The sequence below is a fragment of the Aythya ferina genome (assembly GCF_964211825.1).
Source record: "Aythya ferina genome assembly, chromosome: Z".
NCBI classification, from domain to species: Eukaryota; Metazoa; Chordata; class Aves; order Anseriformes; family Anatidae; genus Aythya; species Aythya ferina.
The window spans coordinates 63,513,922-63,527,845 of record NC_140299.1 but is presented as its reverse complement, the minus strand read 5'-3'; the positions used below and the strand labels follow the sequence as shown (position 1 = coordinate 63,527,845).

Here is a 13,924-nt window from a genome sequence, read left to right as displayed (position 1 = left end):
AGGAGCACACCCAAAACGTGGCGTCTCCCACCCAGGGGAGGAGGTTTGTGTCTTTTTTTAGAGGAAGAACAGACGCATGTTACGAACACAGAGCAGAGGTAACGAGACAGGAGCCAAACACACAGCTGTGGGAAGTTTATCATAGACACGGGGTGACACGGAAGAGGAGGTGGAGAGGAGCTTTGTCCTACCTTTTCTGTCTTCAACTTCTTGATTCGCCTGTGGCTCTCTTCCTCCTCCTCTTCCTTCTTTACCAAAATAGAGTTCCCCATTAACCCTGAATCCGGGGCACTTTTGCTCACCTCCCCGACGGCGGCGGCGGCAGCAGCGCAGTGGAAGGGGCTGCCGCTCCCACCGCCCTTGGACCCGTAGCCATAGAGGTGCCCTGGGGGGGCCTGGCCACTGCCACCCCCGGGGCCGTTGGGGTGGCTGGGCTGCAGGTCATGCTGCTTGTCCTTCCTGGACTTCCCCGCATCCTTATCCCGCTTGGAGCCTCTGCTGCCCTGGTTTTTACCTGGTTTCTCCTCTTTGTTTTTCCCACAAGAGGCAATAGTGGTGGTGGTGTTGCTGGTGTTGTTATTATTGCCGTTCGGGTTACCGCTCACGCTTTGACCCAGTGCTGAATTCATGCCAGTTGCCTCTCCAGGGCGCCCTTGGACTTCCTGCCTCTTGCCAGCACTGCTGATCTCAGGAATCCCATACAAGGCAGCAGAAGGCAGAGATTTATTAGCATCCTTAGAAGTTTTACTCCTTTTCACTTTTGATTTGCTAGTCTCTTTGTGAGAGGAATTCCCCTGGGGAGCAGAGGGCTGAACAGAAGCAAATTTTAGGCCATCAGCTAAGGCTGAGGTAGTATTAGCCCCACTGGAAGCCAGACCCCCACAATCCTTGGAGCTGGTGTTGCTGCTGCTGGTGGTATTGGTAGAATTATTCATCTCAAATTTCTGTCTGTCCTTCTCCAAATCGGCGTCCAAATCGATTATTAAATTCCCAACACCGATTTCCCAATCATCGCCACTGTCATAAGTGTCAACCGCGTTTGGATCCACACCTTTTCCTGTAGTGGAAGTGTTCAATGACATCCTGAAGATGAGATCTCTAGAGTTAAAATCCGATGAACTTTCCTTTGGAGATGTGGGGACATTCGTCTATCTCCGCTGGGCTTTTTTAAGTTTTAATTCTTCTTGCCTTCCTTCCCCAGGTGTGTCTAGGTTTATAACCTGCAGTCCACGTCCACCTCTTCCTGTGAGAAGGGGAAAAGTCGGATATTTCTTGTCAGGGTCTTACCAGAATACAACACAACTAATAAAAAGGGCCAAGGTGGGGGGAGCGAAATCACTCACTATTTCCCCATTTTCCCCCTTAAGTTTGTTAAACCAGAGGCAATGGCTGTGATGCCTTTACAGTGAGCATCTTTAATCTAGTTGTATCCCAACATCCACAGTCTCTCTTTAAAAACATGTCCACAAATAGAAAAGAAATTTAAAAAAATATATTAATAACTGCATGATTTAAATCCACAAAGCTCAGGAAATACAGTCTTAGAAATGGTGCCTAGCTGTTGGAGCACATGTTGTAATCTAACCCCTTGGACCACCACCTAGGCACGAAAGGGAGAAAAGGAAGGACACAGATTCACTCCTCGCTGCATTCCATGGATTTCGTGGCTTTAAACCAGACTCTTGAAGTTCTGTGACTTTCCTATGTTATCTTTTACCCCTTTTCTACTTAATCTCTTTTTTTTTTTGGAGGGAGGGGAGAGAGGGGGTTGAGGGAAGGGGGAAACCTAATTCTCCTTGACACGACACAGCTTTCTATTAAAAACCGACAACCCATAAACACAAATGTTTACTGAAAAATATTAAACTCTATAGGCAAGAATAAAACAAAAAGGAAATAAAGAGATCTTTCTTTAAAATATATGCTCAAGATAACATTTCTAAAAGCAGTTCTAACGCACTCCTAGGTCACACAATTGTTAGGTCTGTTAAATATAGTATTACTGACTGTACAGGAAACTGATTAAGACATACACTTTAAGTGATCTGCACCAAGGTGGCCTCAGTGACCGCAAATGAGTGTGTGTTTGACAAAGCTTAGTTAAAACGATTTTTAAAGGGATCTCTCCCTTTTACAGTCGACTGTCGAAATATTTATACATATATACACATAATGCTTACCTTTAATCCTTTATCATTTTTTAATTAAACCAGCAAATCAAAGTGCTGTTCCCACTCGTCTCAGCAACAACTCTGTGTCTCATTTTACTTAAAGAGCAAGTGAACAAGAAGTAGAAAGCAAGTATCATCTCAGCCAGTATAAATCGGTCAGTAACACATCTCCCCCTACTTTGGCACACGGATCAGAAGTCCTTTTTTGTTTGTTTGGTTTTTCCTCCTCGCTTAGAAAAATAATAAAAATTAAAAAAAAAAAAAAAATTGCTGCTGTTCCTCACAACTTTACAAGCTGGTAGGTAATATTTCACATTCAGAACTGGAGCATCAGGTTTTTTGTTTTGTTTTGTTTTTGTATTTTTTTTTTCCTTTTAGCTTTTTTTTTTTTTTTTTTTTTTTTGCCTGTTTGCTTTCCTGAGTAAAAGCACGGAATCGTAATAATAATCACAGTAATTTAAAAAAATAAAATAAAAATGTTATCCCCAACTTCCCACTCCGTCTTCAGCCCCGTGCTCGGAGCCAGCCTGAGCAGTAAGTAATGATCCCGTGCAACAAACCTACAGGCGTCCGGGTGTTACGAGACAGAATGTGCTAACATCGGGATAAATTAGTGAAAGGGAGGAAGGGAAAAAAGAAGAAGAAAGGACTGAAAATCTGGGCTGGATTCCGCCTGTTAGTTGGGAAGTGGCATTTTTTTCGCCCGTCCTGACAGATCTGATTTCTTCAAGTAACTTGAGGGGGAGAAAGGGGGGGGAGGGGGGGGGAGGTGTGGGGGTGGGGAAGGGGGGGGAGGGGAAGGGGGGGGTAAGCACTGATCTGATAAACCGGTTATCAAAACATTTGGGGGGGGGGTGGGGGGGCGCCTTGACGGGGGAGGTGGGGGGGGTGGGGATGTGATGGGGGTGGGGGGTGGGGGGGGCGGCTTCAAACCCGCCGCCGAGGAGAAATATCGTAATATTAAACAACAAAACACACAGGCACAGGCACACACACACACACACACAACACGGGAGCTAATCAGTCACGCGGTAAGTAATTCGGTAATTAGAGCCCGAGGAGATAAAGCAGACGACCTTTTCTTCAGGACAGACCGCTCCCCCCTCATTGTCTCCGCCAGCCTCGCGGCGCAGCCCGGCTCCTTCCTCCCCCCATCCCCTCACCACCACCACCACCCTCCTCCTCCCCCCCCCCCTCACCCCCCCCCCCAACAAGTCAGACAGCCGCGGAGCTTTAAGCTTTAGTATTTTTAATTAGCCGGCGATGGGAAGCTAAAAGCCGTAATGAATTGCCGGCGGCGGGGGGGGGGGGGGGGGGGGGGAATGTGAGGAGAGGGAGGAGGGAGAGGAGGGGGGGGGGGGTGTTGAGGGGTGGGGGGGGGGGGGAGGGCGCTCGCGCCCAGCAACCGCCAACCCCCGCGGCGCGGCGGTTCCGTTACGGCTCGGGCGGCGCGCGCGCGCGCGTCACGTGACGCCCGCCGGCCGCCATTGGCTGGCGGGCGGAGGGCGAGCGCTGAGGGGGGCGCGCCCGGCCCCTCGGCGGCGGCGGCGGAGGGGGAGCCGCTGCCACAGCCCCCCCCCCCCCCACACACACACACCCCCCTCCCTTCCCCCGGCTCTGTCCCCGTCCCCGTCCCCGTCCCCTCCACACCCGCCCAGCCCCGGTGCCCGGCCTCGTCTCACCCGCAGCGGCGTGTGAGGGAAGGAGGGCAGCGAGCGCTGCGGCGAGGCGCCTTACCGGCCGCTCCTCGCCTCACCGGGCGCTCCGCGCTCTCGCCTCGCGGCCGCCTCGCCCTGCGGCTGGGGATAACGGGCGGGCAACGGGCTGCCCCGTGACGAGACCAGCCCAGCCGAGCCCAGCCGAGCTGTCCCGTCCCGTCCCGTCCCGTCCCGTTCCGGTCCCCCACGGGCAGCCCGGACCCCCGGCAGGCGCCCAGCCCCCTTCCCGCAGCGCACGGGGGGTGTGGGTGGCTGTGGGCACGCTGCGCTCGCCCTCCTGGCTCCATCCACGCTGCGCCGGGGATCGGCTTCTCCTCTCCTCAAAGCCCCGGAGAGCCCTGCCTCAACTCCCCACCACTCGCAGGAAAAAAAATAAATAAAATAAATAAATAAATAATAAATAACAAGAATCCCCTCCAAGTGCTACGGACACCACGCAACCGTACTTACGGTCTGTATGGGCGCCAGCTGACCTTTTTCCTCCTAACTGCATAGAGTGTGTGTTTGTTGCAGCCGCTTTTTACTGTTATTATTATTATTATTATATATATATATATATATTTTTTTTTTGGAAGCAGAAGAAAAAAAAAAAACCCTGATGTCTTCAACAGATTTATTGTGTCTGGGAGAGGAGAAGCACCAGATACCATGAACCTCCCTTTCTAGAAACAAAATTAAAACAAAAAATAAAAGCGGGTGTGTGTGTGTGTGTGTGTGTGTGTGTGGGAAAGGAGCCCACCCCCCTGCAGGCACACAGCCGTTCTCACACCCCTGCACACTCACACACACACTCACACACACACACACACACGCGGGGATTTACACGCGCACACGCGCAGGGATACGGCGCGCGGGCGCGCGGCCCGGGCCGGGTACCTGGAGGGACTTTTCTTTGTTCGCGGTGCCCCCGCGCCCGCGGCCAATGGGAGCCCGGCTTTGGGGGAACCGCGCGCTCTGATTGGCCGCCGCTCCCTCCCTGGCCTGCCGGGCGGCGGTGCGAGGGACGAGCGCGCACGCGGCGCCTTGCAACGCGCGCGCCCGCCCGCGCGGTTTGCACGCGATGCCCCCGCCAGCCGGCTGCAGCCCGCCGGGTGCAAGCCCACCAGGTTTCCCGTTTTCTGTTACCCCGTGTGACATTTTGGGCTTAAAAACAGAAAAAAAAAAAAAAAAGACACAAAACAAACAAACAAAAAAAAAAAAAGGAGAAAAAGGAGAGAAAGAGAGGAGGAAAAAAAAAAAAAAAAAAAAAAAACAGAACCCAAGGTGTATCACAGCTCTGCCAAGACTCACACGCTGGGAGGAAGGCTCCCTCATCTCGCTTCTTTAATTTAATTTCAGGGCAGTTTTGGAAGCGGCGATGAACGATTTTTTTTTTTTTAATCATTATTATTTATTTATTTATTATTTTCCCTGTGCCGGTTTCAAAGAGGCAATTTAGGCACCTCGCTCATAATTTTTAAATGCCCCCCTCGTTCGGGATTAGAACAGCTTGAGGCCGGCGAGAGGGGGCTGGTAATACACATGTGCGATTATTCCCCTGCTCGGCGGAGGGGAAAAGCAAACAGTGTCTGCGGGAGGGGGCTGGGGGCTGGGGGCTGGGGCCGGGCAGGGCAGGGCAGGGCAGGGCAGAGCCCCCCAGCCCACCGCAGCCCACCCCGCACCCCATCCGCAGCGCCCATCCCCTGGCCGGCCGCGGTCCCTGCTCCCTTCTGCAACATGGCTTAAGTGAGGCAGGTCGGGTGATGGTTCCCCCCAACCCTCCCTCCCCCCCCCCCCTTTTTTTTTTTTTCGTTTTCCTCTTTTTTTTTTTTTTTTTCGGAAGGAGGGGGAGCAGAAAATAACCCTTTTGTTCCCAGCCCCCTGATTTACTGCTGCAGGCACTGAACTGTGAACGCCGGCGACCATATAACTACCACGTGAACATCCTTTCACAGGAATTAGTAACACAAATCTTCCCTATCGGGCTTTGTGTCGCTCCGGAGCGGTGCCCCCCCCCCCCCACTCACACACTCACACACTCACACACTCACACACACACACACACACACACACACTTCGCCACCCCCCTTTGTTTAGCCGGGGAGCCATTGTGCCACGCCGCTGCCTTCAATCGCCTTTAACCCTTCGCAGCCGGGCATCCTCGGGGGGGGGGGGGGGGCGGGTGGCAGCGGAGGGGCAGCGGGCAGGGCCGGGCAGGGCCGTGCCACGCTTGCACCTGGGCGTGCAAGGCGTGGGAGAGCGGTGGGGCGGCGTGTCACACGGGGTTGTGCCACACGGAGATGGGGGCTGGAGGAGGGGGTGCAGGGGAGGGTACAGCGGGGGGGTCCCCCGGGGAAATCGGTGACCAGCAGTCAGGGCAGGGAGGCCAGACCTGGGGGTGTGGGTGTGGGGTTTGCGCGGGTGTGCGGTGGGGTGGTTTGTTTTTTTTTTTTCAGCCTCCTTAGTTGCAGATCGCTGTTCCTGTTTCTTTACGATATGTATTTTTCAGATTTAGGTAATAGCCCTGATTTTTCAATATCGACCTCTGTTTAGACACGTTTCACTTTGGGCTGCTTCTCGTCTGCGAAATTACAGTCATTTTCACATTATTATACAGTGAGTAGGAGACAGTTTGTATTTAGCATCGGGTGGGGGAAGGGGTATTATGGGAAGCGATCTGCTACGGTCAGCACATAATTTCAGCCCAAAGAAAATTGCTTCTGAATAGATGGTCTGTTAACTAGCCAAGGAACAGTCGCCGGGAGAGATTGCAAGAATGCCTCTGCTTTATCTGCCTCACACCATCGCCTGAATTCCCCAGAGCAGTGGCCAGCGCAGCGGCCTCTCCTGCGGCCGCCCAGGGATGGGTAAAAAGCCCTGGCAGCCCTGCATGGGTTGGAGCATCGGAGGAGGGCTGTGCCGCACCGGCCCCAAGCAGGATTTTTTATTTATTTATTTATTTATTGCCCCATTTTGCCCACGGGTGCCCAAATTTACACCGCAGTGTCAGGGCAGAAACCTCCCCACTTCAGAGGGGCCTCGCCCGCCCTCCCGCCCGCCGAAATACATCGCGCCTTCGTGCTGCCGCACGCTTCACGAGACAGACAGCAGGCCAGTAAATTAGCGGTGTTTGCCTAAAAATAGGAAATCCGCTTTTAATTGATGCGGCTGAGGAAACCGCCCCCCCCCCCCCCCCCCCCACTCCCCTTATCCTGCCAGGCGCACGCACCGCGCGCCCTAGACAAAAATCACCGGCGAGCACCAATGCGCAGCGCCAGGCCCTCCTCGTGCGCTGCCGGACAGCCTAAAACCCTAAATCCCCGCGTGCTGTGCGCCGAGGCTTCCTTATTTCCCCCCCCCCCCTCCCGCCGGGATAAATCACGGCTCGGCCGCGGGCACGCGCAGCCCCGGGACGCGGCGGCGCGCCTCTCCCCCAGCCGCCCGGCGCCCCGGCCGCGGGGCGGGCAGCCAATCAGCGCCGCAGAAATCGCTTTCCCGGCCTCTGATTGGCTGCGGCCCATCAGAGCTCTCGTGCGGCTCCGGCCGGAGCGCGCGGCCCGTGGCGGGGGGGGTGGGGGGGGGGGGTGGGGGAAGGGCGGCGGCGGGAGCGCGCGCGGGACGCCGTGCGGTGCCGTGATTTTGTTCGCTCGTGTGAAACTCGCCAGCGCCACGTGTTTGGTTGTTTATGTATTTATTTATGTATTTATAACGCCTGGGTGCCCTCAGGCGCGGTACCAAGCCCTGCACGTCCGCGGTGTTTGAAGCCAAATTTTCCCTTTCTCCTCCACCTTGCACCCAAAGGACAAAAATCTGCTCCCCCCCCCCCCCCCCGGATTTATTTACCGGGTTAATTGGGCAAAGAGCGGGCGGCGCTTCCTTTGTGTACACGTACACATACACCATTTCTCACAGCAGATGTAAAAGCGGTGCACGGGACGCTATCATGTTGATCAAAAAATATTTGGGGGTATCACCTCCTGAAGGTCCCCACGAACTTGTCAGAGCCTGTCCCGCAGTCTCCTGGTCAGGTCTGCAGTCAGTGTGCGCAAACCACTGGCGCTGCAGATTAGTTGTGGATAATTTATTACAGCTTTGCAGCCTGCCAGTGATCCATAAACTGAAGTGTGGGAACTGGTGATACAAACATACAGACGAGTCATTATAGACTTGGCAGATACTTATGTTACTTTTTTTTTTTTTTTTTTTTTTTTTGAAAGAGGCAAGGCTAACAATCTTTTCTTCTTTAGAGTAGTCCGTAGGCTCCTTTCCATTTATCTGCATATTCACAACGACTCTCAGTTTGATATCTACTCTGAAGGTCACTATCTCTGCATATAAATACATGTAATGTATGAACACAAAGTACCACTGTGGTGTTTGTAGATGAGAGGCAAAAATGACCTGGCAACTGGCAACTGTAGGGAATGATTTATGAAAGAGTCTGTGTGTATATTTGTATTTACTCGGGGGATAGGGGCACAGTCTAAAGGGTACGCAGGACAGAAACCAGTACACAGGACATAAACTATCTAAGAACAAGAGGGATAAAAATAAGAAATACAACAGTTGAAGATTAAGAAAAATAAAACTGACAAAGGATTTTGCTAACTGGTGAAATAAATAGCATCCCAAGGGAAGTTCTTAAGTCCCATTGCATGGGACTTTAACATTAGTCTGGAAAATACACTAAAAAACAAATACTATCAGTAATCATTGTATTTTGGCATTGGAATGGATTGAATGACCTAGCTAGTCTCTCCCATTTCCTAAGTTAACAGTTCTGTGAAATTCTGATGTAGAATTTGTTCTACAAACCTTTGACCCGGACATGAATGTAGCCTTCAGCTTGCTGTATACTCATTTTCCCCCCAACTAATTCAAACAACAGCTTACTTATTTATGTAGTACATTGTGTAAACATCCAGACAATATTTAAAGACATGTATTTATTGTTTAATAGCCTGCATGTGATAGGAAACAGGCAATACATGTTAAAATCTGTTATGGCGTTTTGTCATAGTCTTAGCACTCTATTGCATGCTGTATTTTTTACAGCTACTTTCATACAAAATAGCATAATGTTTCACAGTCGATTATAATTTGTAATAGAAATGATGGATGAAGGTACAGTATTTTAGTCAGGCAGCATCCACATTATAGTAGTGCTAGGGAGAAAAATGTACAAAAGGCCAGTGGCTGGGTGCCATACTTCAGATTTTCAGAGAGAACAAATGAGCATGGGGAAATGAAACTGAGGCTTAGGGAATAGGATTAGATTGTTTTATTAGAGAGAAGGCTAGGAGTCATAGGCCAGGGAGAGGGAAGATGAGTCTTGAAATGGAATTTGCAGAGAAGTAGTCAGTCAGACGTAAGGAGTCTGCAGCAGAAGCTGTGGTGAGAGTAATTTGTTGTCCAATGTGAAAGAAGAGAGTAGGCAGGAGCCTGACATTGGGTAAGCAGAAGGAATCAGCCAGAGATAAGATCAGATAGTACATATTAGGATTAAGATAATGGTGACTAAGAGGCAGAGTGTGTGGAGTGAGGAATGAATCTGTGAAAGTTTTCGAAGCCGAGGTTAGGTATGCCAACCTCAGGGGAGGAACGAGGAAAACATGCTGCTACAGTTTTGAGAGAAAAGAGCCCTGAAGAGGACGACCCTGAAAAATCACCACAGAAGTTATCAGAACGTGTCTGGGAGTTGCTATCTTGTAGATTTAAAAACTGCAGCAGTGTGGCAGAAGAAAATAAGTGCTCTAGGAGAAGATGAGTGCCTGAGATCTTGATAATCAGGCTGAGACGCGTATTAGTAAATGAAGTATATGTGCTGCTGGAGCTACAAGTGAAGAGAGCATGTGTATGTATACCAGAACAGGTAGCTATGGCCCCTGGCTTTTCTGGCAGTCCTCATTGCTCTCCTGTTGTTTCCTTTGCTGTACTGGAGGCAGGAAGAGAGAAACCCCAAGATACCTACCTACCTTTAGCTGCACAGGCAGGGACCTGGTGGAAAAGAAGCATAAGGAGACAGAGATCAACACAATAGAGAAAAAAATAAAAAATTAAAAAATTAAACAAAAATTTAAAAAAAGAAAGGGGGGGGGGGGGAGGGTGTTGAGACCAGGAGAGGGAGACAGAAAAGGAGGACAGTGCAAACACAAAAGGGGAAGAATGATCTCATTAGTGCAGAGGATGGGGGATTGGATGTTCTTTTCTCAGCTGTGTCACAATTATTGTCTGACCTTGGGGAGGTCACGGTACTTCTCTCTGTGACTCAGTCATCTTGCCTTGAAATGGTAACAAAAACAATGCGTGGATGTAAAAACATCCTTAGTTCCTCAGGCAAAAATAATGCAGTTGGATTTTTTTATAGTGAAAAGGGAAGGTGGATCAGATGAGACATTACTCACATTCCAGGCTTACTCACATTCTCACTGGATCTACCTGAAACTGCAGAACTGCATTCTTGGTGTCTAAGAAGAAGATCCATCCAGCCTTTAGACAGTAGCTGCATAGATATAGGCCAAAAAATCACAGACAGGTCTGAGCTATATCTGCATTATGTAAGGAATCTCTGTGCTTTCAAAACCCTTAAGCAGGGATGACTGCAGACATTTTGTCTTATATGCTGAATGAGAGAATAATGAGGCTTTTTACAAGGGCATGTAGTGATGGAACAAGGGATAATGATTTTAAACTGAAAGAGGGTAGATTTAGATTATATCTGAGGAAGAAATTCTTCACTCTGAAGGAGGCGAGGCACTGGACCAGGTAGCCCAGAGAAGCTGTGGATGCTTGAACACCCTGGAGGTGTTCAAGACCAGGTTGGATGCAGCTTTGGGCAACCTGGTCTGGTGGGATGTGTCCTGGCTCATGGCAGCAGGGGTGGAACTGGATGGTCTTGAACGTCTCTTCCCACCCAAACCATGCTATGGCTCTACTAATCGCTACAGATGTGCAGAAAAAAAAAAAAAAAAAAAAAAAAAAAAAAAAAAAAAAAAAAAAAAGCCATGCCTGGTGCACTGGCATCCTGAACAACCTCTGGGATAGAAGATCTCTGAATGGAAATTCTAAATGAAGAATTGTAAATACAGAATTTTAGAATTTGGAAATTCTAAATAAAGAGGTCTTGAATGATAGGAGATGCTCAGGGATACTTTTGGAGCCCTTTGTTGTCTTTGGTGTCCTGGAACCAGCGGTGCTATTTTCCAGCTGAAATGCTAAAAAAAAAAAAAAAAAGAAAAAAAAGAAAAAGAAAAAAACATGTTCTGAGGGTCATTCCCTCATTACTTCTACGGAGTATATTCTAGCTCATATTCATCAAGGATGCCAAAGAGAACCTTTCCAAAGTGTATTTGAATGACAAGGATATTTATGAATTACTCTGCACTGTGGACTGTGGAAAAGTACTTTGCAGAGTGCATAGTCCTCCTTCCTTTTCTCTCCCAGATCTGATATTTAAGAACTAGTTGTATAATTTTTATTTTAAAATTTCCTTTTAATTTTACACTTCTGTAGTTTTAAGTGCTCAAATATCACACCCTCAGAATTAAAACACTGGTGTTAAAATTTTGCCTGGGGCAATGTTTTATAGCTTTTAAACAGTGTTGTTGATTTTATTTTTAATTATGATATTAAAAGATACCTACAAGTATATTGATATTAGTAAGAATTATTAAAATGCATTTTTTTTTTACTTTGGAGAAATGAATTTGTGTGAACTGTTTCTAGCTGTAAATCTTTTTATCTAGCACTTCATAGTTTGCTGGTTAAAAGCATTCCTCTGAGGTCAAATAAAATTTTGTAATCAAATGCAGACCAACTTTCTCTTGTACTGCTGTTCAAAATGGGGAATTAGTTCTGAAATATAATCCGTTAACATATTAATAATAAAAACATTTAAACACTGAGGTCAAGGCTTTTGAAAAAAAAAGCTGTTTTTGTTTGTTTGTTTGTTTGTTTGTTTGTTTTGGGGGGGAGGGGGAAGAATATCTGTTATCTACTCTTCTTACTTGTTCTATGTAATAAAATTTGTTTATAATTTGTCCTTGCTGGAGAAAATGTTGTTGACAAGGCTGTATTGCAAGTGCATAAAGTAAGTGGACAATGGCTTCTACATGGTTACTTTGCAAAGACGAGGTGTGAGAACTGTGCTTGTGTCAAGTAATACCGTTATCACATCAGCAGTTCCACAGGCTTCAGTGTGAGGAAGAATGCCTGAACGTGACCCTAGGCAGAAAATATGAAGCCCCAAGTATTATCTGCCCAACATTTTAACATGTTCACATACTTCAGAATGATCAAAAAATTCCAGGGATACACTGCTGTATTCACACACAGTGTCACAACAACTCAGACTGCAGATAATTGTTCCTAAGTTCAGTTCTCCAGAAGGTATTTATAGAAAGAGCTTTGAGGAAAATGTGATTGTGTTCCTTTTATTTCTCTCTATTTTAGACTTATTAAAAGGAGAAACTATGCATCTGAAAAGAAAAACATGAAGAGGAGACCCCAATGTCATTACTTTGGAGTGCTGAGAGGTGGAGAATGAAAAAGCCATTGGTCTCAGTTTTACTACCACAATGGCCTTTTATGAGAGGGATTAGATACGCCTAGAGCTGGTGCAGCATTCAGTGCTGCCCTGGACAACAATCTGTAAAGAAAGATGATAAAAATCAGTTTGTCATAAGGTTAAATCACCACAGACTAGCTAGATTGGCTTTTCAGATTGTTTTTCATTTGGGGAGATGGGGAAAAAACAGAAAGAAGGAGAGAAATATGGCTTAAAATCTGTTTTTACATTTTTTTCCCTTCTCTCTCTCTTTTTTTTTTTTTTTTTTTTTTTTTTTTTTTTTTTTTTCCTTTCCTGCAAGATGTAGCATTCAGAAAACATGTTGAGCGAGTTGAGGCATTAAAAAGATCAGTCTTTGGTTGCTGAATGAAAGACTGTTGTGCGTGTGACTCACATACTAAACAGAAATCTGCCTTCAAAGCCTATTTTACTGCCTAATTATATATACACAAAATGTAGCTGTCTGTTTCAATCAAATCGTAGGAAAAAGAATAAAACTCCTCTTAAGATGCAATTTTCATGGTTTGTCATAACCTTAGAACACACACTGTTAATGCAAAAGGGAGAAGTACAGCTGCAAGGTCCAGATAAGGCACCAGTAATTGTTTTTCTTTTAATTATTACTTTATAAAGACATTATACCTCCTACTCAGAATGAGGAAAATTAGTGTCCTCTCTATTTTTTTTTTTTTTTATTTTTTCCTTTTTCCAGAGAAAGCTTGTTATACAGGAGCAGCCAGCCACTATGGAAAGTACTTTTAAGCAGGCTCCACAATAATAAGCCTTCAGGAAGGACCTAGGAATCCCAATCCCTACAAATCTTTGTGTTGTACTGAGCATGCCATATGAACAAAAACATATACAGACTGAAAGAATGCACTATAAAATATAAAATAATTGCTGGCAATCAGCTCTCTTGGAAACTTTCAAGCTGGACAACATGTGTGAGCCATTTCTTTTACGAGAGACAAAAAAAATAATAATAATTTTAGCTCTTCCTGCAGTAATGTGAGTATGTGCATGCATGTGAGTATAAGTACATACATACATATATATCATTTTCAAAATCTTCTATTTGCTGGTCTTTTTGAATAACTTGAACTGTAAAGTTTAATAAGCCATTACTAATTTACATCCTCTTGCAGATACAAATCATTAAAATGAAATGATGTTTTAATGGCTTATCCAATATATATCTAATTGCTCCTTAAAAGTGTCTTACTCTGAAGACATCACTGGGTATCTCCTGAGCAGACTGTAAGGGTAGAGATGGACATTCACTTAGCAAATGGCTGTGCCAGTGGAAGAGGTACTGTTTGTAAGCCTCCTGGGGACAGCACGTCGCATTTGCACTGACCTGATAGTTCCCCAGACTATTTCAGGCAAAATGAGACAAATTAGCAAAACTGTTATTCCCTGCATTTAAGCAGTTGAACCCACTTAGACAGAAGTGAGTGAGAGGGGGCAAGCTCAGTGGGTAGAGCTGGCAT

General features: G+C 47.2%; 1 protein-coding gene across 7 annotated transcripts in view; it reads right to left on the bottom strand.

Annotated features, from left to right (window-relative positions):
* The window catches only part of ZNF608 (zinc finger protein 608), a gene marked incomplete at its 3' end in the record, with an annotated part of 83,395 nt that extends 78,730 nt beyond the window's left edge, over positions 1-4,665 (bottom strand). For 4 of the 7 annotated variants that reach the window (XM_084504032.1, XM_084504028.1, XM_084504033.1 and 1 more), the window contains exons 1-2: positions 2,181-2,896; positions 192-1,243 (exon numbers count right to left, since the gene is read on the bottom strand). In XM_084504032.1, coding sequence (XP_084360158.1) covers positions 192-1,082 — 891 coding nt within the window. In that variant the 5' untranslated portion in view covers positions 1,083-1,243; positions 2,181-2,896. Of the gene's footprint in view, positions 1-191; positions 1,244-2,180; positions 2,897-3,247; positions 3,279-3,853 lie in introns of those variants that run through there. The other 3 variants (XM_084504030.1, XM_084504029.1, XM_084504031.1) reach the window with 3 other exon arrangements.
* Between the last annotated feature and the right edge of the window lie 9,259 nt (positions 4,666-13,924).